Source organism: Xenopus laevis, chromosome 6S (genome assembly GCF_017654675.1).
Source record: "Xenopus laevis strain J_2021 chromosome 6S, Xenopus_laevis_v10.1, whole genome shotgun sequence".
Taxonomy (NCBI): domain Eukaryota; kingdom Metazoa; phylum Chordata; class Amphibia; order Anura; family Pipidae; genus Xenopus; species Xenopus laevis.
This window is the reverse complement of record NC_054382.1, coordinates 135480698-135507526: the sequence shown is the minus strand read 5'-3', so window position 1 is coordinate 135507526 and position 26829 is coordinate 135480698. Positions and strand designations below refer to the sequence as shown.

At 40.7% G+C, this 26829-nt stretch overlaps 2 protein-coding genes across 3 annotated transcripts in view; both read right to left on the bottom strand.

Moving 5' to 3' along the window:
- Positions 1-987: 987 nt before the first annotated feature.
- On the bottom strand, positions 988-12679 carry pycr3.S (pyrroline-5-carboxylate reductase 3 S homeolog). Of its 2 annotated transcripts, XM_041568265.1 has the most exons (5): positions 12588-12679; positions 8308-8372; positions 7802-7981; positions 1665-1718; positions 988-1503 (listed from the first exon to the last, which is right to left on the bottom strand). In XM_041568265.1, exons 2-4 carry the CDS (start codon positions 8362-8364, stop codon positions 1674-1676), a joined length of 282 nt encoding a protein of 93 aa, XP_041424199.1. In that variant the 5' UTR covers positions 8365-8372; positions 12588-12679; the 3' UTR covers positions 988-1503; positions 1665-1673. The 2 variants fall into 2 exon arrangements, with proteins under 2 accessions (XP_041424199.1, XP_018079486.1); XM_018223997.2 differs by lacking the exons at positions 988-1503; positions 1665-1718 and adding an exon at positions 6979-7617 and having other exon boundaries at positions 12588-12677.
- A 4378-nt stretch (positions 12680-17057) lies between these two features.
- The window catches only part of LOC121395123 (GDP-L-fucose synthase-like), a 25407-nt gene continuing 15635 nt past the window's right edge, over positions 17058-26829 (bottom strand). Inside the window, exon 7 of the mRNA XM_041567709.1 lies at positions 17058-17219. Coding sequence (XP_041423643.1) covers positions 17086-17219 — 134 coding nt within the window. The 3' untranslated portion in view covers positions 17058-17085. The remainder of the gene's footprint in view (positions 17220-26829) is intronic.

Sequence of the window (26829 nt, the reverse complement as noted above, 5' to 3'; positions counted from 1 at the left end):
TTTGGGGTGCCAGGGTGTCTGAAGGACGAACAGAAACTCCGATGGTTTTTGGACCAGCTCGGGGGGGGTAATGTGGGCACCCACAGGAAAAAGATGCGACTTGCCAATGAAGAAGAAATAGACAGGGCGGTGTATAACTGGTTCCCAATGATGAAAATTTCAGCAAATAAAATGGAGGAGACGGGGGCGACAAATGACACCAGGCCTAGGGGCGCCTGCTGTGTAAATCCGGTCCTGAGAGCACGTGCTGGGAATCAGTAGAAAATAAAATGGGGAGCTACTAGGACATCTTCAGGGGCACAGATCTTCCCTGCTAATGGGCTGTGGTGCCTGAAGTTGCACTTAACTATGCTCTGTAACAACCAAGGTTGTAAATTAGACAGACATCAAATACAAACACTAAAAGCCTAGGAAATATATATATATGTATGTGTGTATATAGATATATAGTTGCCTGTATAGCACAAGCAGCTGCCAATCAGCTGTTTGATCAGTCTTTGACCAGAAAGCAAAGATGTGATTGGTTGCTACAGGCAAGTGCCCTTGTGCTATTTCAAGCCAGTCTTTATAAATGAGCCCTATAACCTCATGGGAGATCCCCTTTCTGGTTATTTGGATCACGGACCCGTTAACCAGATGGCACATGGAATTCCATGATTCAAAGACACTGAACAGGCAAAAGAAGTTGTACAAAATATGTGTACCCCGGAGCACCGCAGAGGGAGGGATCCAGAATATTAAAAAAATCCGACCTTTAGTCATTCATTTCATTTTTAATCAGTACGGAGTAATTTCCAAATGATAAAACCACGCGCCTAACGTGTTTCATAGCCAAACGGACACTTTTTCAAAAGCACAATGGTTCAAATCAACATCAAAGTTTAAATAGCCCAAAAGACCCACCCATAAAACCATTAACTGTTAAACCACCATCATGCTGTTTACCTTGTTCTTATGGCAATAGAAGGTGATATAAAAATATATAACTAGAAAAGTGGCTACTGGAAAAATATAGTATCCCAAAACGCTCCGCCCGCTTGGCTCAGGAAAAGGGTGCAACTTTCCTCGATCAGGTCACCAGTATCCTGATATCTGTAACTTGATTTGTAGAGAAATGAGGAGAGCACTCTGCAAGCAAATATGCTGTGGTTATCTTTTTATTGCTTGACTACTTGTACACGACATGTTTCGGGCCTATATGCCCTTTATCAAGTGTTACAAACAAACAGAACGTGCAGGCTTCTTAAAACACCCCCACCATCCCCCACCAGTCAGTGATTGGTCTTCAGAGAACCCAGGGAGGTGTGTGTGAAGGTCCATCTATCCAGTCCATATACAGTTAATTAATCAACAGGTGTGTGGATCTCTTGGAATGTAGATACAAAGTCTCTTAATGTGCATTTCTTCAAACTTTCCACGCAATTGAAACATGGTAACAACATTTATAATAACCTTAGTGTTCAAAAACATTTCGATACATTTTGATACACTGTTACGTTTACACTGTTAAAAAAAAAAAAAAAGGAAAACATTATTTACAAGAGTTACCACCTGATATAAGGTAGCACTAGTACTGCACACTTCTGTGCCTACTAAGGACCGAAATATACATTTTATATCTACTATTAGTTATATGTTTAACACCAGCTTATAGATATCTTTACCATTACTTTCTACTTGTTAACGCAGCTGGTGTAGTCTATAGTCAAATTCAAGACCTGCAAAAATAAAGAAAAATGTAGTTATAGGGATGGTTACAGGAATGGTTTTAAACTCCAAAAATCATTTAACCCTTCTGGGATTTGTGTGTTTAATTTTTTTATATCCATTTCCCTTCTGCTTGTAGTAATTTCTTATGTCTGTCACCACCTCTTCTATCCTCTTCGATTGTTTCTAGTACACACCATCTCAGTTGCATGGGGTTATGTTTATGTTCATAAAAATGTCTAGAAACTTGTGTGTCGTTCTGTGTATTTTCTTTAAAGTTTCTGATGTATCCCTTGTGTTCTTGTATCCTTTTTTTGACTTCTCTCTTTGTTTGTCCTACGTACCCATGCCGCATGGGCACTTCAGCAAATATACCGCATATGTAGAGTTACATGTAGCATGACTTTTAATGTTAATGTTATGTCCTTTAGTAGGATGGTTAATCGTTTTACCTTTTATTATTGAAGAGCAGCAATTGCATTCTAAACATGGGTACGTTCCATATTTAGGCTTCCCTTTAAATTTTCTCTTTTTACATCTTGTATCAGAGGGGCATAGCCTATCTTTTAGAGTACGGCCTCGCTTATAGCAAAACAGAGGTGGTTGTGTAAACAGGTGCCCAAACTTTTATCTGATTGGATAAGGGGCCAGTATTTCTTAACAACTCTTTCTGCTATGTCGCTATATTGATTAAAAGTGGAAACAAATGGCATTTTCTGTTTAGCTTCAATTTTAGGTTTTGTAGTCAGTAAACTTTCTCTTGGAATGGTTTCAACTTCTTTTATAGCTTTATTAATCACAGTTTGTGTATAGCCCTTTTCAGTAAACCGTTTACTGAGGCTCTTTTTTGCCTCCATATAGCACTCTGGACTAGAGGAAATCCGTTTAGCTCTCACATATTGCCCCTTGGGTATGGCTCGTTTTACCTTAGAATTGTGGAAGCTTTTAGCATGAAGCAAGTTATTCCTGTCCACTGTTTTCCTGTATAGGCTGGTACATAGTTTACCATTGTTTAGGCTAATTTTTACATCTAAAAAGTTAATTTCTAGCTGTGAACATTCATGATGTAAATTTTATAGTCTCGTGGTTCAAATTCGCATCCTTCATCATACTCTCTAGTTCTCCCATAGGGCCATTCCATAGTAAGAGGATGTCATCCACAAATCTAAAATATTTGAGTATGTATTTACAATACAGTTCATTTTTCAAAAAGAACCTCCTTTCTAGGCTATGTACAAACAGGTTGGCGAATGAGGTGCGACCGTGGCTCCCATTGACGTGCCTTGTGTTTGCCAGTAGAATTCATTATCAAAGGTGAAGTAGTTTTTAGTTAGAACCATATTCAAACAGTCGAGAATGAAAAAAATTTTTTGGTTTGGTAAATTGGTTTCTAATAGCACTTCTTCTATACACAACATACCTTCATTTTGTGGGATAGACGTATATAGGCTTTGAATATCTATTCCACATAAGATAACATCGGTAGGTAATGCATTCAATTCATTCAGCCTGCATAAGAGATCTGTAGTGTCCCGTAAGCATACACTGATTTTGATACTTCACTCTGTAGGAAGTGGTCTACGAATACAGACAGGGGTTCTAGCACTGAGCCTAATGCCCGAGACAATGGGTCTCCCTGGGGGATTGACTAAAGTCTTATGTACTTTGGGTAGGGTGTATAAAACAGGAACCCTTGGATTATCAGTTATTAGGAATTTTTTCTCAGTATCGTTTACTATAGAGTTTAGCCATGCTTCTTCTACCATTAGGTCTACTTGTTTTTTAATCTTGGCGGTTGGATCATATCCAATTTTATTGTAGTGCCCGGGGGTGTTAAGCTGTCGTAATATTTCAGTATTGTATTGGTCCCTGCTTAGTACTACAATACTCCCCCCTTTGTCAGCCTTACGAATGATAATATCATTATTTTCTTGTAAGGTTTGCAAAGCTGCTTGTTCGGTACGGGTTAGATTAGGTTTAGATTTACCCTTTTTGTTGGCCCATACTTTTTTCATTTCTGTAATTACTACATGTTCAAATGCTTGTACGGATTCGTTCTCTAGGTCTGGTATAATAGTGCTTGGTTTTTTAAAACAACTTACAGATTCAAGTGTACTGTGGTCAGAGAAGCACATTTTCAATTTAATCTTACGAATAAATTTCAAAAAATCAATTTCCCAGTCCTCCATATTTGTAAAGTACGTGGGTACAAAGCCCAGTCCCTTATTTAAAAGGGAGAGTTCAGAGGATGATAGTTCGTACGAGGATAAGTTTATTACTAGGGTATTTACCTCTGTGTTTTCTTGTCCCTCCGTGGGTAATTGTCCCTGGGAATCGGGGTTCTCGAGTTGTTCCGTCGCTGCGGTCTTTCTGTGGCGTCTTCCCCTATGCGTGCGCCTAAAAAAGGCCGCTGTGTACTGCTTGTATGTGCTGCTTGTGGGAAATACGAGCTGCTAGGTAGATCCTCGTCGCTGCTGAACTGCACCACGGGGTTGCGCCTTTCTCTCCACACTCCTCTGTATTGCCGATGACCTGGCAGTCCGGCCCTCGGGGATCCCCCTTCAGAACGCTGCCTTGTTCGGTCCTGGCGCCAGGTGTAGACTCTTTCACGCGCGTAGTCCTCCGTGTCTCTTTCAAACTTGGTCAGCTTCCTTGCTAGGATGTTATTATGCAGTTTCTCTAGGATTTCGCAGTGTCGTATCCGCAGCCTTTCTGCTTCTTCAACTCCCACATTTGCAGCTACTTCTTCTCTGCATTTAACGATCTGTTCCTTCAGTTCGGTGAGTTTAACGTGTGCCCTTTCGATCATCAGAACCATCAGGTCAAGGCTACACTTGTTTGTTATTTCATGCCACCTTTGCATCAGGATATTGTCATCGCTGCAGAGATTGGGGGAAATATCCAGCCGTAACCCACGTGGAATTTGCTTAGCCTTAACGTAGCGTATTAAGGTGCTTTGGTGTAGTGACAGGCTCACTTCTTTTCTTTCTAAGTTGAGCAAGTCTTTTGCAGGGTCTTTAGCTAGGTTTGGGAATTTCTGTGTTTCCAAACTCTGTTCAGCTTCAGCTAAGATTCTTTGTATTTCTCCATCGCTGTATGCGAAGGTCTTACAGGTATCTGACGTTCCGGCTGTAGTCATAACGGAGAATCTCTCCAGGCAGCTATGCGGCGTTTTAGGGAAGGTGAAAGCGATATCCAGAAAAAATATAGTATCCCAAAACGCTCCGCCCGCTTGGCTCAGGAAAAGGGTGCAACTTTCCTCGATCAGGTCACCAGTATCCTGATATCTGTAACTTGATTTGTAGAGAAATGAGGAGAGCACTCTGCAAGCAAATATGCTGTGGTTATCTTTTTATTGCTTGACTACTTGTACACGACATGTTTCGGGCCTATATGCCCTTTATCAAGTGTTACAAACAAACAGAACGTGCAGGCTTCTTAAAACACCCCCACCATCCCCCACCAGTCAGTGATTGGTCTTCAGAGAACCCAGGGAGGTGTGTGTGAAGGTCCATCTATCCAGTCCATATACAGTTAATTAATCAACAGGTGTGTGGATCTCTTGGAATGTAGATACAAAGTCTCTTAATGTGCATTTCTTCAAACTTTCCACGCAATTGAAACATGGTAACAACATTTATAATAACCTTAGTGTTCAAAAACATTTCGATACATTTTGATACACTGTTACGTTTACACTGTTAAAAAAAAAGTGGCTACTGGGTCTTAAGGAGGGAAACATAGAAATCCCAATAAACACAAATTCAATGAATTCAATGAATAACATCAGAATTAACATCAAAACTAACAAGAAATTCCTATTCTCTATTCATACCCCCATAATATTGTCTCGCCTTTAGCTGATATATCAAATACACCTCTCCAGCTAGTAATCTTTTATGTATATCTCCTCTCCTAATCTCTACAAGGAGTTTGTCTATAACCTGAAACCGGACATTGGGCAATTCGCTGTGATATTCTTTACGATTGGCTCGTACAGCAGCCACGTCAGACTCCGATAACCCCCGGGGACTGAATGAAGTGGCAGCCGAGGGAGTGTCTTCCCGTTACCGTTATTGGTTCGTAGAAGGAGACTATTCAGACAATCTCGTTACTGATAAATTTTAGTGCCATTTACTGTTCTTTTAACCACAAGAAATAAAAGTTCAAGCAAAGTAGTAACTCATCTGCTAAAAATGATATGCAGTGTCATAAATAGGGGGTTTATCTATCAAAGGTCCACTTTCTGTGAATTTTTTTTTAATGCTAATAAATTCGAATGTACTCACAACTCGAACGAGAGGTTATTTATGAAAAAAATAATATTCAATCAAATTGTACCGACCTGAGAATTCAAATCTAGATTTTCCTCCAAAAAAAAAACAATTAACAAGTAATCCACAATTACTTGACCTCTACCAATGACTTGTACATAAACTCGGCAGGTTTTAGGTGGCGAATATTCGAATTAGAACTGTTTCCATGGTCGAGGTGTGATAACTCTCACATTCGAATTTACATTTGAGTTGGTGCTTTTAAGATTCAACCATTCAAATTTTAATTCATCTGCCCCTGGATGTTGCAGTAACATCACTGTAGGACCCCCCAAAACCTTTGGCAATAAGACTTTTTTTTTTTTAATAAACATATATTAAAACAGCTGATCAGACAGTCTCCTATACCTCCTGGTCCCAGTTTTATTATTATTATGGATAAGTAATGGGACTGTGTTACATCTCATTGTTACACTCCCAGCTGTGAGTTTGTATTGTGTGTCTGTGTATGAGGGATGAGTTGTTTATGTGGCAGGACAGTTGCCTGGAACCCTGCGAGTGCTGTCAGTCAGAGCTCCCCCATATTGCTTGGCTGTCTTTGGAACTGTTTAAGTGCCGTGGCTCCATATATGATACTATGTGGATCACTTATTTGGATTTGACTCAGTCTGGTGACAGTTAGTGAGCAATTGCTCTGCACTATATGTAACAAGAGTTCCTGGGGGTTCTGAAGCAGCTCAGGCTGCCTGAGATGACCCAGAAATGTCTTCTTGTTTCTAAGTGTACTGGGTTTGGGGAGGCTGCTGGCAGTTGCAAAATAGACATAACCTCATACTGAAACATCACCTCCCACTCGTGTCTCCATCTCTTCTCCCTACAATCTTCTGTTTGTCCCAGACTGGTGCAACACTTGGATCTCATTGTGGAGCAAAATGTACCTCCCCCAGCCAGGGATTACCCCTAATTACTTGCCCTTTAGTTGCTTCACACTCACAAAGACAGTCATTCATTATTTTATTTTTCCGCACCAGTTTCACCGAAAAATGCGCAGAACCGTTTTTACAGCAGACTATGGGGGTTCATGTGTATTTATTTTATACATTTGTCCCCCCAACTTTTCCATTGAAAATCCTGTTTCCTCTCAGAGCTGCACAACTTCATTCCCATGCAGCATTGATTGGGCTATTATAGGAAGGGAGTCGATGGGCAACCGTTTGCCTTACAATGAAGCTGCTGGTTTGGTGTCAATGGCTTGGGCTGGGGGAGGTCCGGAGGCTGAAATATTTCGAATCACACAGACAGGGTATAAACTAGTGATGAGCGAATTTTTTCGCCAGCCGCAGATTGGCAGCGAAGTCCTGCATTTCGACATCTGCACATTTTTCTGAAACTACTGCAAAAATTTGCAGCAGAAAATTAGCTGCGACACAAAAAGTCGCCCACTGACTTGAACGTATTTGGAGCTAAATAAATAGTCGCACGCAACAAAAGATTGTGGCCTCTAATTTGCAGCTCGGATCCACAACTGCCGCTTCTCTGAACATGTTCTGAACCCGGGAAAATACTATTGCCCCTTCCTGAACCACACAGGGCAGGTTGGGCATCATGCGGATAACCTTGCTCCCAGGGGCAGATTCTGGAGAGAAGAGAAAATAAAGAGCGGAATAAAGACAACGACAATTTAGTGCTAATCTGCGCCCCCTAGTGGCTACACACACATATATATATGCAGCTCTCAGCACTGACACAACTGCCCCACCACAAAGGAACCCCTCAGACTTTCTGTTGAGTGATTGCTCAATCATGGCCACTGTACCCACCTTCTCCAGGGTCTCCAGCGTGACTCCGGCAGCCATGGAAATGATCAGGTGCTCAGCGGTCACTTGGGGGTAAATCTCTTTTAGGACGGAGGGAATAATATGGGGCTTGGTGGCCAAAAACACCACTTGGCAGTTAGAGATGACAGATAGGTTATAGTGAGATGTACAGCATCCGCGAGCCTGAAAGGAATAACCTGATATTAGGCCAATCCTTATAAAATATCCTTGTTTACTCATTTCTACATGGCTATCTATTAGCGTTAAAGGGAAAGTTCACCTTTTTTATAGTTGTTAAATTTGCTCTCTAGTCTCATAGGAAACCTTGACTCTGTTTTATTATTATTATTATTATTATTATTATTATTTACCTCTAATTGCAACTAAACTTACTGTAAAAATAACTCCCCTTACATGGGTCATAAATATATGTATTACACATCATATGTCATGATAGTGGCCCTGACGGCTGCCCTAGTATTAATAACTGACACCCCAATATGGGTTACCTTGAATTTCTCCAGATTGCCGTCTGTTGGGGCACTCACCATGACATTCGGAGGCATGATTTCCCCTTTAAAAATATAAATAAATATATAAATAAGTAGTGCAGTAACTTTATAAAGGCTGCAGGTTCTACAGGTCAGGGAAGTCTGAGTATCACTCAGGGATAATGTACCCCCTACTGTAAATGATAAGGATATTAGAAGTCACTGAGGGGTTGTTCTGTGACCATATAAAGGCACAAGGCTGCAGGCTGAGTTATACAGGGAACTCTGAGTATCACTCATGTATTATAAGGGATAATGTACCCCCTACTGTAAATGATAAGGATATTAGAAGTCACTGAGGGGTTGTTCTGTGACCATATAAAGGCACAAGGCTGCAGGCTGAGTTATACAGGGAACTCTGAGTATCACTCATGTATTATAAGGGATAATGTACCCCCTACTGTAAATGATAAGGATATTAGAAGTCACTGAGGGGTTGTTCTGTGACCATATAAAGGCACAAGGCTGCAGGCTGAGTTACACAGGGAACTCTGAGTATCACTCATGTATTATAAGGGATAATGTACCCCCTACTGTAAATGATAAGGATATTAGAAGTCACTGAGGGGTTGTTCTGTGACCATATAAAGACACAAGGCTGCAGGCTGAGTTATACAGGGAACTCTGAGTATCACTCATGTATTATAAGGGATAATGTACCCCCTACTGTAAATGATAAGGATATTAGAAGTCACTGAGGGGTTGTTCTGTGACCATATAAAGGCACAAGGCTGCAGGCCCAGTGCAGGCCATTAACTCTTATGGGACTTCTAATATCCTTATAGTTGACAGTGGGGGTATATGATGTAATACACAAGTGTCAATGAGTCACATGACAGATAAGGATATAACTGACAGTATATTCATGGAGTTAGTGACACACAGATTCGTGCACTTGTTGAACTACAGCTCAGAGGATGAAACAAGATGCCGGGAGTTAATAAAGAGCAGCTGGACATTTGCAGGACGGAGAGAAGATAAATTGGGCCCCACAAATAGTTTTATACTGGGGCCCCTGTAACAAAGTCTCGTTATCAAACAATCACCATGTCGGTGCCTCCGGCCTTATCTTGGAGCCCAGATATGAGCCCCCTATAGAGTGCAGACCCCCCGCCCCCTGCTGGGAATCCCTCATTTCTTATTTGGTTTGACCTTTGCACTTTGCTTTTTGTTTACAGGAAGGGGTTAAATACACAGAGCGGGGGCTGATCTACTGCTCAACTGTATGAGAAATATAAATGGACCCCCCTAAGGCCCCAACTGAATAATCCTGCCCCTCCCCCCCATCTAATCACTTCCCCCCCATATCCCAAAGCCTGGAGGGGGCAATCCTACAGGGGGTCCTCACTCTGAGCTCTTGTATGGGAGGTGCCATACTTGCTGGGGTCCCAGTCTGAACCCCACAATTACTGGACTCCCCCAAAACTCTACAGTGAATGTTCTTTCCTAATGAAAGTGTCACCTGAAAATGACATTAAAGGGGAATTACACCAAACACTGCAATAAAATTCTGTGCAACTTCCCAATATCCTTTTATTCCTAATTCTCTTCTCTGCACTGCTGCCTCTGACTCCTGATTAGAAGTTATGGGTTAAGTCCTGGCCGGATCCATAGTACTAACTAACTATCTAGTACTAACTTACGAGTACTAACTAACTATCTACTACTAACCAACTAGTAATAACTTACTATCTAGTACTAACCCAGTGAGAATAAGGAATGAATGGATATTGGGAAGTTGTATCAGGAGTCAGAAGCAGCAGTGCAGAGAAGAGAAAGGGACAGACACAATGACAGTTACACAGAACTATAAACCCAGTGAGAATGAGGAATGAATGGATATTGGGAAGTTGTATCAGGAGTCAGAGGCAGCAGTGCAGAGAAAGGGACAGACACAATGACAGTTACACAGAACTATAAACCCAGTGAGAATGAGGAATGAATGGATATTGGGAAGTTGTATCAGGAGTCAGAGGCAGCAGTGCAGAGAAGAGAAAGGGACAGACACAATGACAGTTACACAGAACTATAAACCCAGTGAGAATGAGGAATGAATGGATATTGGGAAGTTGTATCAGGAGTCAGAAGCAGCAGTGCAGAGAAGAGAAAGGGACAGACACAATGACAGTTACACAGAACTATAAACCCAGTGAGAATGAGGAATGAATGGATATTGGGAAGTTGTATCAGGAGTCAGAAGCAGCAGTGCAGAGAAAGGGACAGACACAATGACAGTTACACAGAACTATAAACCCAGTGAGAATGAGAAATGAATGGATATTGGGAAGTTGTATCAGGAGTCAGAAGCAGCAGTGCAGAGAAAGGGACAGACACAATGACAGTTACACAGAACTATAAACCCAGTGAGAATGAGGAATGAATGGATATTGGGAAGTTGTATCAGGAGTCAGAGGCAGCAGTGCAGAGAAAGGGACAGACACAATGACAGTTACACAGAACTATAAACCCAGTGAGAATGAGGAATGAATGGATATTGGGAAGTTGTATCAGGAGTCAGAGGCAGCAGTGCAGAGAAGAGAAAGGGACAGACACAATGACAGTTACACAGAACTTTAAACCCAGTGAGAATGAGGAATGAATGGATATTGGGAAGTTGTATCAGGAGTCAGAGGCAGCAGTGTAGAGAAGAGAAAGGGACAGACACAATGACAGTTACACAGAACTTTAAACCCAGTGAGAATGAGGAATGAATGGATATTGGGAAGTTGTATCAGGAGTCAGAGGCAGCAGTGCAGAGAAAGGGACAGACACAATGACAGTTACACAGAACTATAAACCCAGTGAGAATGAGGAATGAATGGATATTGGGAAGTTGTATCAGGAGTCAGAAGCAGCAGTGCAGAGAAAGGGACAGACACAATGACAGTTACACAGAACTATAAACCCAGTGAGAATGAGGAATGAATGGATATTGGGAAGTTGTATCAGGAGTCAGAAGCAGCAGTGCAGAGAAGAGAAAGGGACAGACACAATGACAGTTACACAGAACTATAAACCCAGTGAGAATGAGGAATGAATGGATATTGGGAAGTTGTATCAGGAGTCAGAGGCAGCAGTGCAGAGAAAGGGACAGACACAATGACAGTTACACAGAACTATAAACCCAGTGAGAATGAGGAATGAATGGATATTGGGAAGTTGTATCAGGAGTCAGAAGCAGCAGTGCAGAGAAAGGGACAGACACAATGACAGTTACACAGAACTATAAACCCAGTGAGAATGAGGAATGAATGGATATTGGGAAGTTGTATCAGGAGTCAGAGGCAGCAGTGCAGAGAATAAGGAATAACAAGGTTACCCCGTTGGCCCTAAATCTCAGTCCATGGGGGGTGGGGTGATTTAAAGGTACAGTATACAGGTTAATAAGGAGACAATGCCTGGGGTTTTGGCTCCTGAGTTACACAAGGGGCCCCGGGACATGAAGTGGAAGGAAATCAGCATCTAATGAGATATGATCCAGCTAGTGCAGGGTTAATAGAGGGTCCCTGTACCCCACTTACACACTCACAGTTTGGGGGTCCCACCTGTCCCTCACCAATGAAATCCAGAAGCCTAATGAGTGCAGCCTCCCCCAATCAGCTCTAATGAATGTTACAAGTGCAGAGAGTTCAGGGGTTCATATGTACCCCCCAAATAATAAGATATATTACTGCAGGATTGCCGGAGGGCTGGTTGTAAGATTCCGGGAGTTACCTGGGGGGCTGGTCGTAAGGTTCCGGGAGTTACCTGGGGGCTGGTCGTAAGGTTCCGGGCGTTACCTGGGGGCTGGTCGTAAGGTTCCGGGAGTTACCTGGGGGCTGGTCGTAAGGTTCCGGGAGTTACCTGGGGGCTGGTCGTAAGGTTCTGGGAGTTACCTGGGGGCTGGTTGTAAGGTGCGGGGAGTTACCTGGGGGGCTGGTCGTAAGGTTCTGGGAGTTACCTGGGGGGCTGGTCGTAAGGTTCCGGGAGTTACCTGGGGGCTGGTCGTAAGGTTCTGGGAGTTACCTGGGGGCTGGTTGTAAGGTGCGGGGAGTTACCTGGGGGGCTGGTTGTAAGGTTCGGGGAGTTACCTGGGGGGCTGGTTGTAAGGTTCCGGGAGTTACCTGGGGGGCTGGTTGTAAGGTTCCGGGAGTTACCTGGGGGGGCTGGTTGTAAGGTTCCGGGAGTTACCTGGGGGGGCTGGTTGTAAGGTTCCGGGAGTTACCTGGGGGGGCTGGTTGTAAGGTTCGGAGAGTTACCTGGGGGGCTGGGCTCCAATGTGAGAATGACGAGTGAGCGGCAGCAGCTCAGTGTCAGGGTTAAAGGTCAGTCAGGGGCAACTCAGGTGAAGTCATTTCCTATAACTGCCCCAGCTGTGGGCAGAACCAGCAGCAGCACTTAAAGGGACCACAGCTCTAATAAACAGGGAGAGACATAAAATTCTCAGGGTCCCCAGGCATCAGAGTGGCCCTTTGTATATAAAATCCATTGTATTGCTTTAAAAGGAACTGCACCCCAATAACGAAAAATAAAATGTTCCTCAATGATGCTTTTGAGTCCTGTTAGTCTGTTACAATTTCCCAATATCCATTAATTTCTTAGTTTATAGTCCTGTGAAACTGCCATTGTATCTCTCTCTCTGTTCTCTGCACTGCTGGTTCTGACAACTGAAACAATGTAGTAACTAGCTTGTCCAACTAAGCTAAGCAAAGCATTGTGTCAGCAGTGCAGGGGTTAACTCTACACCTTTGGCTGTTGGGGGATGGTGGGAGCTGTAGTTCTGCAGGACAAATGGGGGGGGCAGTTACCATATAATTATTGGGGTGAAGCTGTCAACAATAATCTCAATAACCTAACACATAAAGTGCAATAGTGTTAAATGCAGCATGGGGGGAACTATAAATGGGGGAGGGAATTTCCTGTTACTCCTGTGAATCTCTCCACTTCCTGTCTGGTAGAAGCACAGCAGTGCAGCTTTGCTTTAGGGCAAGGATTCCAGGCACACACCCAGCAGGATCACGGCAGCCCCTTTGTATTTACAGCCACTGGTTGAGCCGGGGGAGAGGCATACATAGTGAACTCATGAACATTTACAGCCCGTGGGACCCCAATACTGCCATTTATTTTTTATCCACCCCCCCTTATCCTTATTGGAGGCAAAACAATCCTATCGGGTTTAGATGATTATTTTTAAGGTGTGAAGATTCAAATTACAGAAAGATCCCTTATCTGGAAAACTCCCGTTCCTGCGCACTCTGGATAAGAGGTCCCCTACCTGTGTAGTTCCCTAAACAATCAGTTGTATCAATATCCCAATACATCTCTCTCTCTCTCTCTGGGTCAGAACCTCATTCTGTTCCGGTCATCATGTTCTGGACAGACGTGGGTTAATGCAGCCAAAGATTATTATTGTTATTATTATTGTTATTATTATTATTGGTATTGTTATTATTATTGTTATTATTGTTATTATTATTATTGGTATTGTTATTGGTTTTGTTATTATTGTTATTATTATTGCTATTATTATTGTTATTGGCATTGTTATTGGTATTGTTATTACCGTATTATTGTTATTATTATCATTATTATTGTTATTATTAATATTGTTATTATTATTATAATTATTATTTCTACTTTCTTTTTACAATGTATTTTTATTAGCGCCGATGGGTCCGTCGGGGGCACCTGCTGGGAGACGCGGCCACTGGCACCCCCGACCCACCTGACCCCGACCCAGAGCAGAGATTTTGGGGTCGCTGGATGTTCATTTAGCCGGACCCAGCAGAAGCCTTGATGGGGGATTAACCCCGTCTTTTGTGGAAAAGAAAATGTAAGCACTTGAGCAGCTACTCACTAACTACTGGTGTTCACCTCTAACTTGCACTTACCATCACTCAACTTACCAACAGGAATTCTACACTAGTTCCCCTCACTGTCTCACTTCCTCTTAGAATGTAAGCTCTTGAGAACAGGGCCCTCCCCCCATTGTCTCCTGACAATACCCAGTGTAATGTGAATATGTTTGTCTGTATATGTGACCTATTGGGTGTTGTACTTGTATTCCTGCATGAGATGATGGCGCTATATATATAAATATATATATAATGAGATGATGGCGCTATATATACAGTAAATATAAATATATATATATAATGAGAGATGATTTTGCTTTATCCCTATTGGTGTAAAACTGCACAGTGACCAGCAGGGCTCAGGCTGAGTTAATGTTATGGGATAATTAAAGGCTAAGTAAAGGCTTGATGTGGGGCCCACTCTGTGATATGCAAGGGACCACTGTGCAATATCTGGCTGCTTCCCTGCAGTTGGTCCCTACCAGGTCTGCCCAATTTCCAGCCTCAGGATTGGCTGCTGTCAGGGTGGGAGGTGTTTAGGGCCAGGGTTGAGGGATTCCATGAGTGTTGCCCATATATGTGAGAAGTGTTGACCCAGCGACCAATCAGACACCTGCTCCCTTAGCTCCTCAGCCAATGACATGTGGCTGCTTATTGGGCCAGTTATGGGTCAGGGAGTAGAATGTCTGAGTAAATAATAAGTGGCCACTAGAGGGCAGCGCTGCACATGAAGCTTGTGGTTTAGTTCCTGCACTCAGTATGGCAGCTCCCACTCACTGACCAATAGGAATCTACCAATGAACCTGTAGATCCACAGGGTGAGGTGCCCCTGCTTGTGCCAGTGGGGGATAGGATGGCAACTCCCTGCCCCCTAATGTGACCAGCCCCACTCCCTGTATCGCCCCACCATCTCCCAGTTCTGTCTCTGTGCCCATCTGCCTGGTACTAGCCCACACACTGGCCCTGCAATGGATCTGTTTGGCTTCCATCCGGGACCAGATGTACAATGCTGCCTGCTTGCAGGAGGGGCCACAACACACACAACTTCATTCCAAAAGCACAATAAATAAGACCAACTGCAAGTCAATTGCTCTGCCTGCTTTCCATTTAAAGGGGCAGAAGCCAATAAATCTCTCCGGCTGTAATTCTGCCTCTGGGACCAGCAGTGACTCTGCATCTCCTATGGCCTGGGGCCCCTGGGTATTTGTGTGTGTTCAGCAGGAGGAGGGGCCCCTGAGTAGATGATCACTATCCCTTGTGGGCTAGTACAAACAGTGCCAGGTAGCCCAGCTGCACTTACCCTTTAACTGCACTTATCCCTTTAATAATGGCCGCTGCAGACTGCACTGGAGTTCTATGTGTCTTTATTAAAGGTTTTAGGTGGGACCTCTCACACTGTCCTGGGGGCTTCCATTGTGTTCGGGTAACGTCTCCCCCCACCCCCAACTGCCCAGTGTCACATGGGGTCATGGCCTTAAAGGGACACCACCACTAACGTTCCCACTGTCTTACCCAGTTGAGAACAATCTTTCCACGTGTGTTAAGGGGGTGGCTCCTATAAGTTGGCCCCAAGTTGCTGCCAGTAGGGGGGGGTGGGGCTGTTCCATTATTGACTGGAGTGTTTGCAGCAGTGTCGCTTTCCATGGATGTCTCTATATTCTTTCTGTTCTCCCCCTAGTGGCAGATCATGGTATTGATGAGAAATTCACAACAGGCAGGAATAGTTTCCCTTTGGAGGTGGGGCAGAGAGCGAATGGGCCTCAGGCCTGTGAATGAAAGGGGCCCCGTGGGAGGAAAAGTTGACAAAAGTACAAAGATTAGATGATATTGAGCAATAATTTTCAATTTATGCAGAAACAGACACCCTGTACCCCCAGCTGTTGTTGTTCAACTGCAACTCTCAGAATATGACAACAGGCTGCTGGGAGTTGTAGTCGAGCATGTGCTGCCAATCGGAGTCAATACCTGATAAAAATATTGATGCTCCGCCTCCAACGAATATCCACAAGTCAGAAAATGTCTAAATGATAATGAATTGGAAGGAAAGATAATTAAAGGCCCCGATTAACCCCTTGTCTCCCGCTCATGTGCCGGTGTCTCCCAGTTTTACTCTCATGGTGACATCAAAGAGCAGGTGTGAAGTTGTCCAGGTGAGACGCAGGTGTGGGATGCTGGGAGTTTTCTCTCTGTCGCTCTATTGGAGGAAACACAAGAACCAAATGTAACCGGATCCTTTCAGTTTCCCACCAGTCTGACCAGCAAGTAGTCAAGGAAGTTGTCAGGAGAAAGAAAGAGGCTGATGTTCTTCTGCTTAGGAATAAAATTAGAAACCTTTCTCACATCTTTCCTAAGCAGAAGAACATGAGAGCAGCCAGCGAGTGCAGTGAGTGAGTGTCAGATGCTCCGAAGGGGAAATGAATTGACAAGAAAGCGCTTGATATTCAGCCTCTGTTCATGTTTCCATTGAAATAAATGACATTTGCTGATCATTTTCTTGTGCTCCATTTATATGTGACACACGCAATATGTTCATGGAATGTTACATACATGTATTTCACTAGCTGCAGCCTTAATGCAATGCTACAGACTGATGAGAGAATGGGACACGGCCCCTGAATACTGGCACACACGTGGGGGGCTTCTGTCTAACTGCCCCTCTTGCCCTTTTATTACACTCCCCCTGGGACTGGATATACTTGTACAGACAAGCACACAGCATAATGCACTTAAATGGTGTTGTTCAACTACAACTTCCAGAATCCACTCCATAAAAGTGATACTTTAGCAGCAGTTTTATTTTTGGCCAACCACTGCTATAAACTATATAGGGAGGGAAGACTGGTTAGCAATGGTATCTTCCACTCTCCACTCATGTTGTGGTTACAGTTGCTATGCAGTGATGTCACAAAGCTGCCTGCTGCATCATCACATGACATTTCAAGGCTGAAATAACTGTCCCTACTGTGATGTCATAATGGTAAGAGCCAGTAAAAAGCCAGTAAACATCCCTGCTGCTCTCAGATGCACCGGACGAGCCTGGAAGAGAGACGTGCAACAAGATGCAGAGAGGTAAGTGGCCTGCAAATAGCATCATATATATATATATATACCCCTGCTGTCATTTCTATAGATTTTATACGTCACTGAGGAGTTACGTGACCATATAACAGCACAAGGGTGAGACTTATAATATGTTCTTACTATATATGATGCTAGGGATGCTGGGTGTTATAGTTCAACAGCAGGAGGGCTGGGGGTTAATAGAAAGCACATCAATGAATTCATTAATGGACTGTATCAATTAGGGAGGCATTGACTCCACTATGGGATTATTTGATCTTTAATGAGAGCTGGGAAGCCTCCAATATTAAAGAGAGGATAAGGGAGTGGCTTAATTGTGCCCCAATAGTTGCAATTGGGTGGGATGTGGGATAGATGGGTGCTGCACCCGGCTCTGTATAGGTGTTGGGAATGTCGGGGTGTCCCAATTGAATCTAAACTAGAACTGCCCCAGTGGGTTTATTTAAACAGAAGGGAAAAGTCCGAGGCCCCAGTCGTTCCTATATGAGCACTGACTTGTGATTTACACACTCAATTGGAACAGTCGCTCTATTACGATTCACATGTATCTTATCAGCCATACAGCAGCTTCATCTATAGAAAAGGACCTGAGAACCCCCACTTTATGTTTTTCAGGGGACCAGAGCAAATGTGGTACAAAATCCAGGAAAATGTAAAATCAGGGAAAACCACTATGTATTACATAATATATATAAGTATATACTTACACTCAAGGGATGAGGTTTTACTGTACAGGTATGGGATCCGTTATCCAGAAACTCACTATACAGAAAACTCTGAATGATGGGAAGTCCGGCTCCAATAAACTCCATTATAATGAAATAATTAAAGTTTTGAAAACCAATTTCCTTTTTCTGTATAATATAAAACAGTAACTTGTACTTGATCCCAACTAAGATATAATTAATCCTTATTGGAAGCAAACCAGCCTATTGGGTTTATTTCATGTTTATATGATTTTCTAGTAGACTTAAGTCATGAAGATCCAAATTACAGAAAGACCCAATACCCCAGAAAATTCCAGGTCCTGAGCATTCTGGATAACAGGTCCATACCTATACCTTGTGCTTGATCCCAACTAAGATATAACGAATCCTTATTGGAAGCAAAACCAGCCTATTGGGTTTATTTAATGTTTACGTGATTTTCTAGTAGACTTAAGTCATGAAGATCCAAATTACAGAAAGACCCAATACCCCAGAAAATTCCAGGTCCTGAGCATTCTGGATAACAGGTCCATACCTGTACCTTGTACTTGATCCCAACTAAGATATAATGAATCCTTATTGGAAGCAAAACCAACCTATTGGGTTTATTTAATGTTTATATGATTTTCTACTAGACTAAAGGTAATGAGGATCTAAATTATGGAGAGATCTGTTAGCCAGAAAAAAAAACTAATTTCCCGAAAATTTCTGGGAAACTTGTCCAGTATATAAAATTCACTTTTCTACTTTAGATGACTTAGGGGCAGATTTATTAAGGGTCGAATTTCAAGTTTATTGGAGTTTGTAAAACTGTCCTTAGGGGCACATTTACTAAATTCGAGTTAAGGATTTGAATAAAAAATACTTCAAATTTCAGGGTTTTTTTGGCTTCTTCGACCATCGAATTGGCTACTTAGACCTTCGACTACGACTTTGACTTTGAATCGAACGTTTCGAACTAAAAATCATTGAACTATTCCACCATTCAATAGTCGAAGTACTGTCTCTTCGACCACCTACTTCGCCACCTAAAACCTACCGAGCACCAATGTTAGTCTATGTGGAAGGTCCTCATAGGCTTTCTAGGCAATTTGGGATCGAAGGAAAATCGTTCGATCGATGGATTGAAATCCTTTGAATCGTTCAAAGGATTTAATAGTTCAATTTTTCCTACGATTGTTCGAATTACGGTAAATCCTTCAACTTCGATGTACGAAGTAGAAGAATTTTACTTCGACGCCCCGAATATCGATTCGACCAATAGTAAATGTGCCCCTTCCAGTCAGTAACAGTTCCTTTAAATACACAAAGTCTAATAATACTACAGAGAAACAAAGACCAAAGCCACAGCTGAAGTTCAATAAATCACAAATAAACACTATAATGAATTAATACATTTCCATCCTTAGCTGAAAACTGTGATAACTGTGAATAGTCATAATGCAATTACCCTGACTTATATCAGTGATAATAACTAACAAAATTATTGTATTATATTACAGGCCCTAAATCCAGTCCCTAAATAAAGTCCCTAAATACATCCCCTAAATACAGTCCATAAATACAGTCCATAAATACAGTCCCTAAATAAGCCCCTAAAAACATCCTCTAAATTCAGTAGATAAATACAGTCCCTAAATACAACCCCTAAATACATCCCATTAATACAAACCCTACAAACAGTACCTAAATAAGCCCCTAAATGCACCCCTAAATACAGTCATTAAATAAAACCCCTAAATGCATCCTCTAAATAAAGCCCCTACAAACATCCCCTAAATACAGTCACAAAATAAAGTCCCTAAATAAATCCCCTAAATACAGGCCCTAAATAAAGCGCCTAAATTCATCCCCTAAATAAAGTCCTAAAAACATCCCCTTAATAAAGTCCCTAAATAAAGCCCTAAATACAGTCCCTAAATAAAGCCCCTAAGTACAGTCCCTAAATAAAGCGCCTAAATGCATCCGCTAAATAAAGTTCTAAAAAACATCCCCTAAATAAAGTCCCTAAATAAAGCCCCTAAATACATCCCCGAAATAAAGCCCCTAAATACTGTCCCTAAATAAACCCCCTAAATGCATCCCCTAAATAAAGTCCTAAAAACATCCCCTAAATAAAGTCCCTAAATAAAGCCCCTAAATACATCCCCTAAATAAAGCCCCTAAATACAGTCCCTAAATAAAGCCCCTAAATACATCCCCGAAATAAAGCCCCTAAATACAGTCCCTAAATAAACCCCCTAAATGCATCCCCTAAATAAAGTCCTAAAAACATCCCCTAAATAAAGCCCCTAAATACATCCCCTAAATAAAGCCCCTAAATACATCCCCTAAATAAAGCCCCTAAATACAGTCCCTAAATAAAGTCCTAAATGCATCCCCTAAATAAAGTCCTTTATAAACATCCCCTAAATAAAGCCCCTAAATACATCCCCTAAATACATACCCTAAATAAAGCCCCTAAATACAGTCCCTAAATAAAGCCCCTAAATACATTCCCCTAAATAGAGCCCCTAAATACAGTCCCTAAATAAAGCGCCTAAATGCATCCCCTAAATAAAGTCCTAAAAACATCCCCTAAATAAAGTCCCTAAATAAAGCCCCTAAATACAGTCCCTAAATAAAGCCCCTAAATGCATCCCCTAAATAAAGCGCCTAAATGCATCCCCTAAATAAAGTCCTAAAAACATCCCCTAAATAAAGTCCCTAAATAAAGCCCCTAAATACACCCCCGAAATAAAGCCCCTAAATACAGTCCCTAAATAAACCCCCTAAATGCATCCCCTAAATAAAGTCCTAAAAACATCCCCTAAATAAAGTCCCTAAATAAAGCCCCTAAATACATCCCCGAAATAAAGCCCCTAAATACAGTCCCTAAATAAACCCCCTAAATGCATCCCCTAAATAAAGTCCTAAAAACATCCCCTAAATAAAGTCCCTAAATAAGCCCCTAAATACATCCCCTAAATAACACCCTAAATACAGCGCCAAATGCATCCCCTAAATAAAGCCCCTAAAAAAAGTCCCTAAATAAAGCCCCTAAATACATCCCCGAAATAAAGCCCCTAAATACAGTCAATAAATAAACCATCTAAATGCATCCCCTAAATAAAGTCCTAAAACATCCCCTAAATAAAGTCCCTAAATAAAGCCCCTAAATATATCCTCTAAATAAAGTCCCTAAATACAGTCCTAAATACACCCCCTAAATAAAATCCTAAAAACATCCGTTAAATACAGTACCTAAATAAAGTCCTAAAAACATCCCCTAAATAAAGTCACGAATTAAAGCCCCTAAATACATTCCCGAAATAAAGCCCCTAAATACAGTCCCTAAATAAACCAACTAAATGCATCCCCTAAATATAGTCCTAAAAACATCCCCTAAATAAAGTCCCTTAATAAAGCCCCTAAATATATCCTCTAAATAAGTCCCTAAATACAGTCCCTAAATACAACCGTCTAAATGCATCCCCTAAATAAAATCCTAAAAACATCCCTTAAATACAGTCCCTAAATAAAGCGCCTAAATGCATCCCTAAATAGAGAGCCTAAATGCATCCCCTAAATAAAGTCCTAAAAACATCCCCTAAATAAAGTCCCTAAATAACTCCCTAAATGCATCCCCTAAATAAAGTCCTAAAAACATCCCCTAAATAAAGTCCTAAATAAAGCGCCTAAATGCATCCCCTAAAAGTCCTAAAAACATCCCCTAAATAAAGTCCCTAAATAAGCCCCTAAATACATCTCCTAAATAAAGCGCCTAAATGCATCCCCTAAATAGAGCCCCTAAATTAAGTCCCTAAATAAAGCGCCTAAATGCATCCCCTAAATAAAGTCCTAAAAACATCCCCTAAATAAAGTTCCTTAATAAAGCCCCTAAATACATCCCCAAAATAAAGCCCTAAATACAGTCCCTAAATAAACCCTCTAAATGCATTTCCTAAATAAAGTCCTAAAAACATCCCCTAAAATAAAGTCCCTAAATTAAGCCCCTAAATACAGTCCCTAAATACACCCCCTAAATGCATCCCCTAAATAAAGTCCTAAAAACATCCCCTAAATGTAATCCCTACATAAAGCCCTAATACATCCCCGAAATAAAGCCCCTAAATACAGTCCCTAAATACACCCCCTAAATGCATCCCCAAAATAAATTCCTAAAACATCCCCTAAATACATCCCCTAAATAAGCCCTAAATACAGTCCCTAAATAAACCGCCTCAATGCATCCTTTAAATAAAGTCCTAAAAACATCCCCTAAATAAAGTCCCCTAAATAAAGCCCCTAATACATCCTCTAAATAAAGCCCCTAAATACAGTCCTCTAAATACACCCCCTAAATGCATCCCCTAATCAAGTCCTAAAAACATCCCTTAAATAGAGTCCCTAAATAAAGCCCTTAAATACATCCCCGAAATAAAGCCCTAAAAACAGTCCCTAAATAAACCCCCTAAAATGCATCCCCTAAATAAGTCCTAAAACATTACTTAAATAAAGTCCCTTAATAAAAGCCCCTAAATACATCCCCTAAATACAGTCCCTAAATAAAGCGTCTAAATGAATCCCTAAATAAAGCCCCTAAATACAGCCCCTAAATAAAGCGCCTAAATGCATCCCCTAAATAAAGTCCCTTGATAAGCCCCTAAATACATCCCTTAAATAAAGCCCCTTAATACAGTCCCTAAATAAAACCTTCTAAATGCATCCCTAAATAAACGTCATAAAAACATCTCCTAAATAAAGTCCCTAATAAAGCCCTTAAAATACATCGCCTAAAATAAAGCCCCTAAATACCGTCCCTAAATAAAAGCCCCTAAATGCATCCCTAAAATAAAGCCCCTATAATACAGTCCCTAAATAAACCCCCTAAATGCATCCCCTAAATAAGGTCCTAAAACATCCCCTAAATAAAATCTCTAAAATAAAGCCCCTAAATACATCCCGAAATAAAGCCCTAAATACAGTCCTAAATAAACCCCCTAAATGCATCCCCCTAAATAAAGTCCTAAAAACATCCCCTAAATAAAGTCCTAAATAAAGCCCCCAAATACATCCCCTAAATAAAGCGCCTAAATGCATCCCCTAAATAAAGTTCTAAAAACATCTCCTAAATAAAGTCCCTAAATAAAGCCCTAAATACATCCCCTAAATAAAGCGCCTAAATGCATCCCCTAAATAGAGCCCCTAAATATAGTCCCTAAATAAAGCGCCTAAATGCATCCCCTAAATAAAGTCCTAAAAACATCCCCTAAATAAAGTCCCTAAATAAAGCCCCTAAATGCATCCCTAAATAAAGCCCCTAAATAAAGCACCTAAATGCATCCCCTAAATAAAGTCCTAAAACCATCTCCTAAATAAAGTCCCTAAATAAAGCCCCTAAATACATCCCCTAAATAGAGCCCCTAAATACAGTCCCTAAATAAAGCGCCTAAATGCATCCCTAAATAAAGCCCCTAAATACAGTCCCTAAATAAACCCTCTAAATGCATTTCCTAAATAAAGTCCTAGAAACATCCCCTAAATAAAGTCCCTAAATAAAGCCCCTAAATACATCCTCTAAAAAAAGCCCCTAATAACAGTCCCTAATATACCCCCTAAATGCATCCCTAAATAAAGTCCTAAAACATCCCCTAAATAAAATCCTAATAAAACCCCTAAATTCATCCACTAAATAAATCCCTAAATACAGTCCCTAAATAAAGCGCCTAAATGCATCCCCTAAATAAAGTCCTAAAAACATCCCCTAAATAAACCCCTAAATGCATCCCTTAAATAAAGTCCTAAAAACATCCCCTAAATAAAGTCCCTAAATAAAGCCCCTAAATTCATCCTCTAAATAAAGCCCCTAAATACAGTCCCTAAATACACCCCCTAAATGCATCCCCCTAAATAAAGCGCCTAAATGCATCCCCTTAATAAAGTCCTAAAAACATCCACTAAAGTCCCTAAATAAAGCCCCTAAATACATCCCTAAATAAAGCCCCTAAATACAGTCCCTAAATAAACCCCCTAAATAATGTCCTTAAAAACATCCCCTAAATAAGTCCCTAAATAAAGCCCCTAAATATGTCCCCTAAATGCATCCCCTAAAATAAAGTCCTAAAAACATCACATAAATAAAGTCCCTTAATAAAGCCCCTAAATACATCCCCGAAATAAAGCGCCTAAATACAGTCCCTAAATAAAGCGCCTAAATGCATCCCCTAAATAAAGCCCCTAAATACAGTCCCTAAATAAAGCCCCTAAATGCATCCCCCTAAATAAAGTCCTAAAAGCATCCCCTAAATAAACCCCCCTAAATGCATCCCTTAAATAAAGTCCTAAAAACATCCCCTAAATAAAGTCCCTAAATAAAAACCCTAAATACATCCCCTAAATACATCCTCAAAATAAAGCCCCTAAATACAGTCCCTAAATAAACCCCCCTAAATGCATCCCCTAAATAAAATCCTAAAAACATCCCCTAAATAAAGTCCCTAAATAAAGCCCCTAAATACATCCTATAAATAAAGCCCCTAAATACAGTCCAAAAAATACACCCCCTAAATGCATCCCCTAAATAAAACTCCTAAAAAAAAAACCTAAAAAAAGTCCTAAAAACATCCCCTAAATAAAATCCCAAAATAAAACCGCTAAATACATCCACTAAAATAAAGCCCTAAATACAGTCCCTAAATAAAGCGCCTAAATGCATCCCCTAAATAAAGTCCTAAAAACATCCCCCTAAATAAACCCCCTAAAATACAATGCCTTAAATAAAGTCCTAAAACATCCCCTAAATAAAATCCTAAATAAACCCCTAAAATACATCCACTAAATAAAGCCCCTAAATAAAGCCCTAAATACAGTCCTAAATATCCCCCCTAAATGCATCCCCCTAAATAAGCGCCTAAATGCATCCCCCTAATAAAGTCCTGAAAACATCCCCTAAATAAGTCCCTAATAAAGTCCCTAAATACATCCCGAAATAAAGCCCCTAAATACAGTCCTAAATAAACCCCCTAAATGCATCCCCTAAATAAAGTCCTAAAACATCCCCTAAATAAAGTCCCTAAATAAAGCCCCTAAATATGTCCTTTAAATAAAGCCCGTAAATACAGTCCCTAAATATACCCCCTAATGCATCCCCTAATAAAGTCCTAAAAACATCCCCTAAATAAAATCCTAAATAAAACCCCTAAATACATTCTCTAAATAAAGTCCTAAAAACATCCCCTAAATAAAGTCCCTAAAATAAAGACCCTAAATACATCCTCAATAAAGCCCTAAATACAGTCCCTAATACCCCCTAAATGCTATCCCCTAAATAAATCCCTAAAAAAAGAATCCTCTAAATAAAGTCTCCTAAGAAACATCCCTAAATCAAATCCCTAAATAAAAATCAATATATAATCACTAAATAAAGCCCTAATACCAGTCCTAAATAAAGCGCCTAAATGCCATCCCCAAAAAGTCTAAAATACATCCCTAAATAACCTAAATAAAACCCTAAATACATTCTCTAAATAAGCCCTAAATCCAGTCCCGTAAATAAACCCCTGATAATGCAGTCCCTATAAAATAATGCTAAAAACATCACCTAAATAAAAGTCTAATAAAAAGCCTAAAACATCCCCGAAATATAAGCGCTAAATACAGTCCATATAAGCGCCTAAATGCATCCCTAAATAGCCCTAAATACAGTCCTAAATAAAGCCGCTAATACATCCCTAAATAAAGCCCCTAAATACGTCTAAATTATACCCTAATAAAGTCCTAAAAACACCCCCAAATCAAATCGCAAAATAAACCTAAATACAATCACTAATAAAGCCCTAAATACAGTCCTAAATAAACTCCTAAATGCATCCCCTAAATAAAGTCCTAAAAGCATCCCTAAATAAACGCCTAAATGCATCTTAAAAAAGTCCTAAAACATCTCCTAAATAAAGTCCTAAATTAAAGACCCTAAATACATCCTCTAATAAAGCCCTAAATACTCCTAAATACATCCCTAAATGCATCCCCTAAATAAGTCCTAAAAAATCCAATAAAGTCCTAAAACATCCTAAATAAACCCTAAATAAACCGATAAATACATCCACTAAATAAGCCCCTAACAGTTCCCTAAATAAGCGCCTAAATGCATCCCTAAATAGATAGTCCTAAAACATCCATAAATAAACCCCTATAATTGCATGCTTAATAAAGTCCTAAAAACATGCCCTAAATAAAGTCGCTTAATAAAGCCCTAAATCATCCCTAAAATAGCCTAAATACATCACTAAATAAAGCCCTTCAATACAGTCCTAATATAACGCCCCAAAAAATGCTCCCCTATACAAGTCCTAAAACACCCCTAAAAATCCCTAAATATAAACCCCTAAAATACATCACTAAATAAAGCCCCTAAATACAGTCCTATAAAGCGCTAAATCATCCCCTAAAAAAGTCCTAAAACAGTCCTAATAAACCCTAAGCATGCCTTAAATAAGTCTAAAAACATCCCCTAAATAAGTCCCTTATAAGCCCTAAATACATCCCCTAAATAAGCCCTAAATACATCCCTAAATATCAGCACCTAATACAGTCCTAAATATACGCCCTAATGCATCCCCTAAAAAGTCCTAAAAACATACCTAAATAAAATCCCTAAATAAAACGCTAAATACATCATCACATAGAATAAAGCTTCTAATACAGTCCTAAATAAAACCCCTAAATACATCCACTAAATAAAGCGCCTAAATGGCTCCCTAAATACAAGCCTAAAAAACATCCCCTAATAACCCCAAATGCATCCCTTAATAAAGTCCTAAAAAATCCCTAAAATAAAGTCCCTAAATAAAGCCCTAAATACATCTCTACAATAAGCC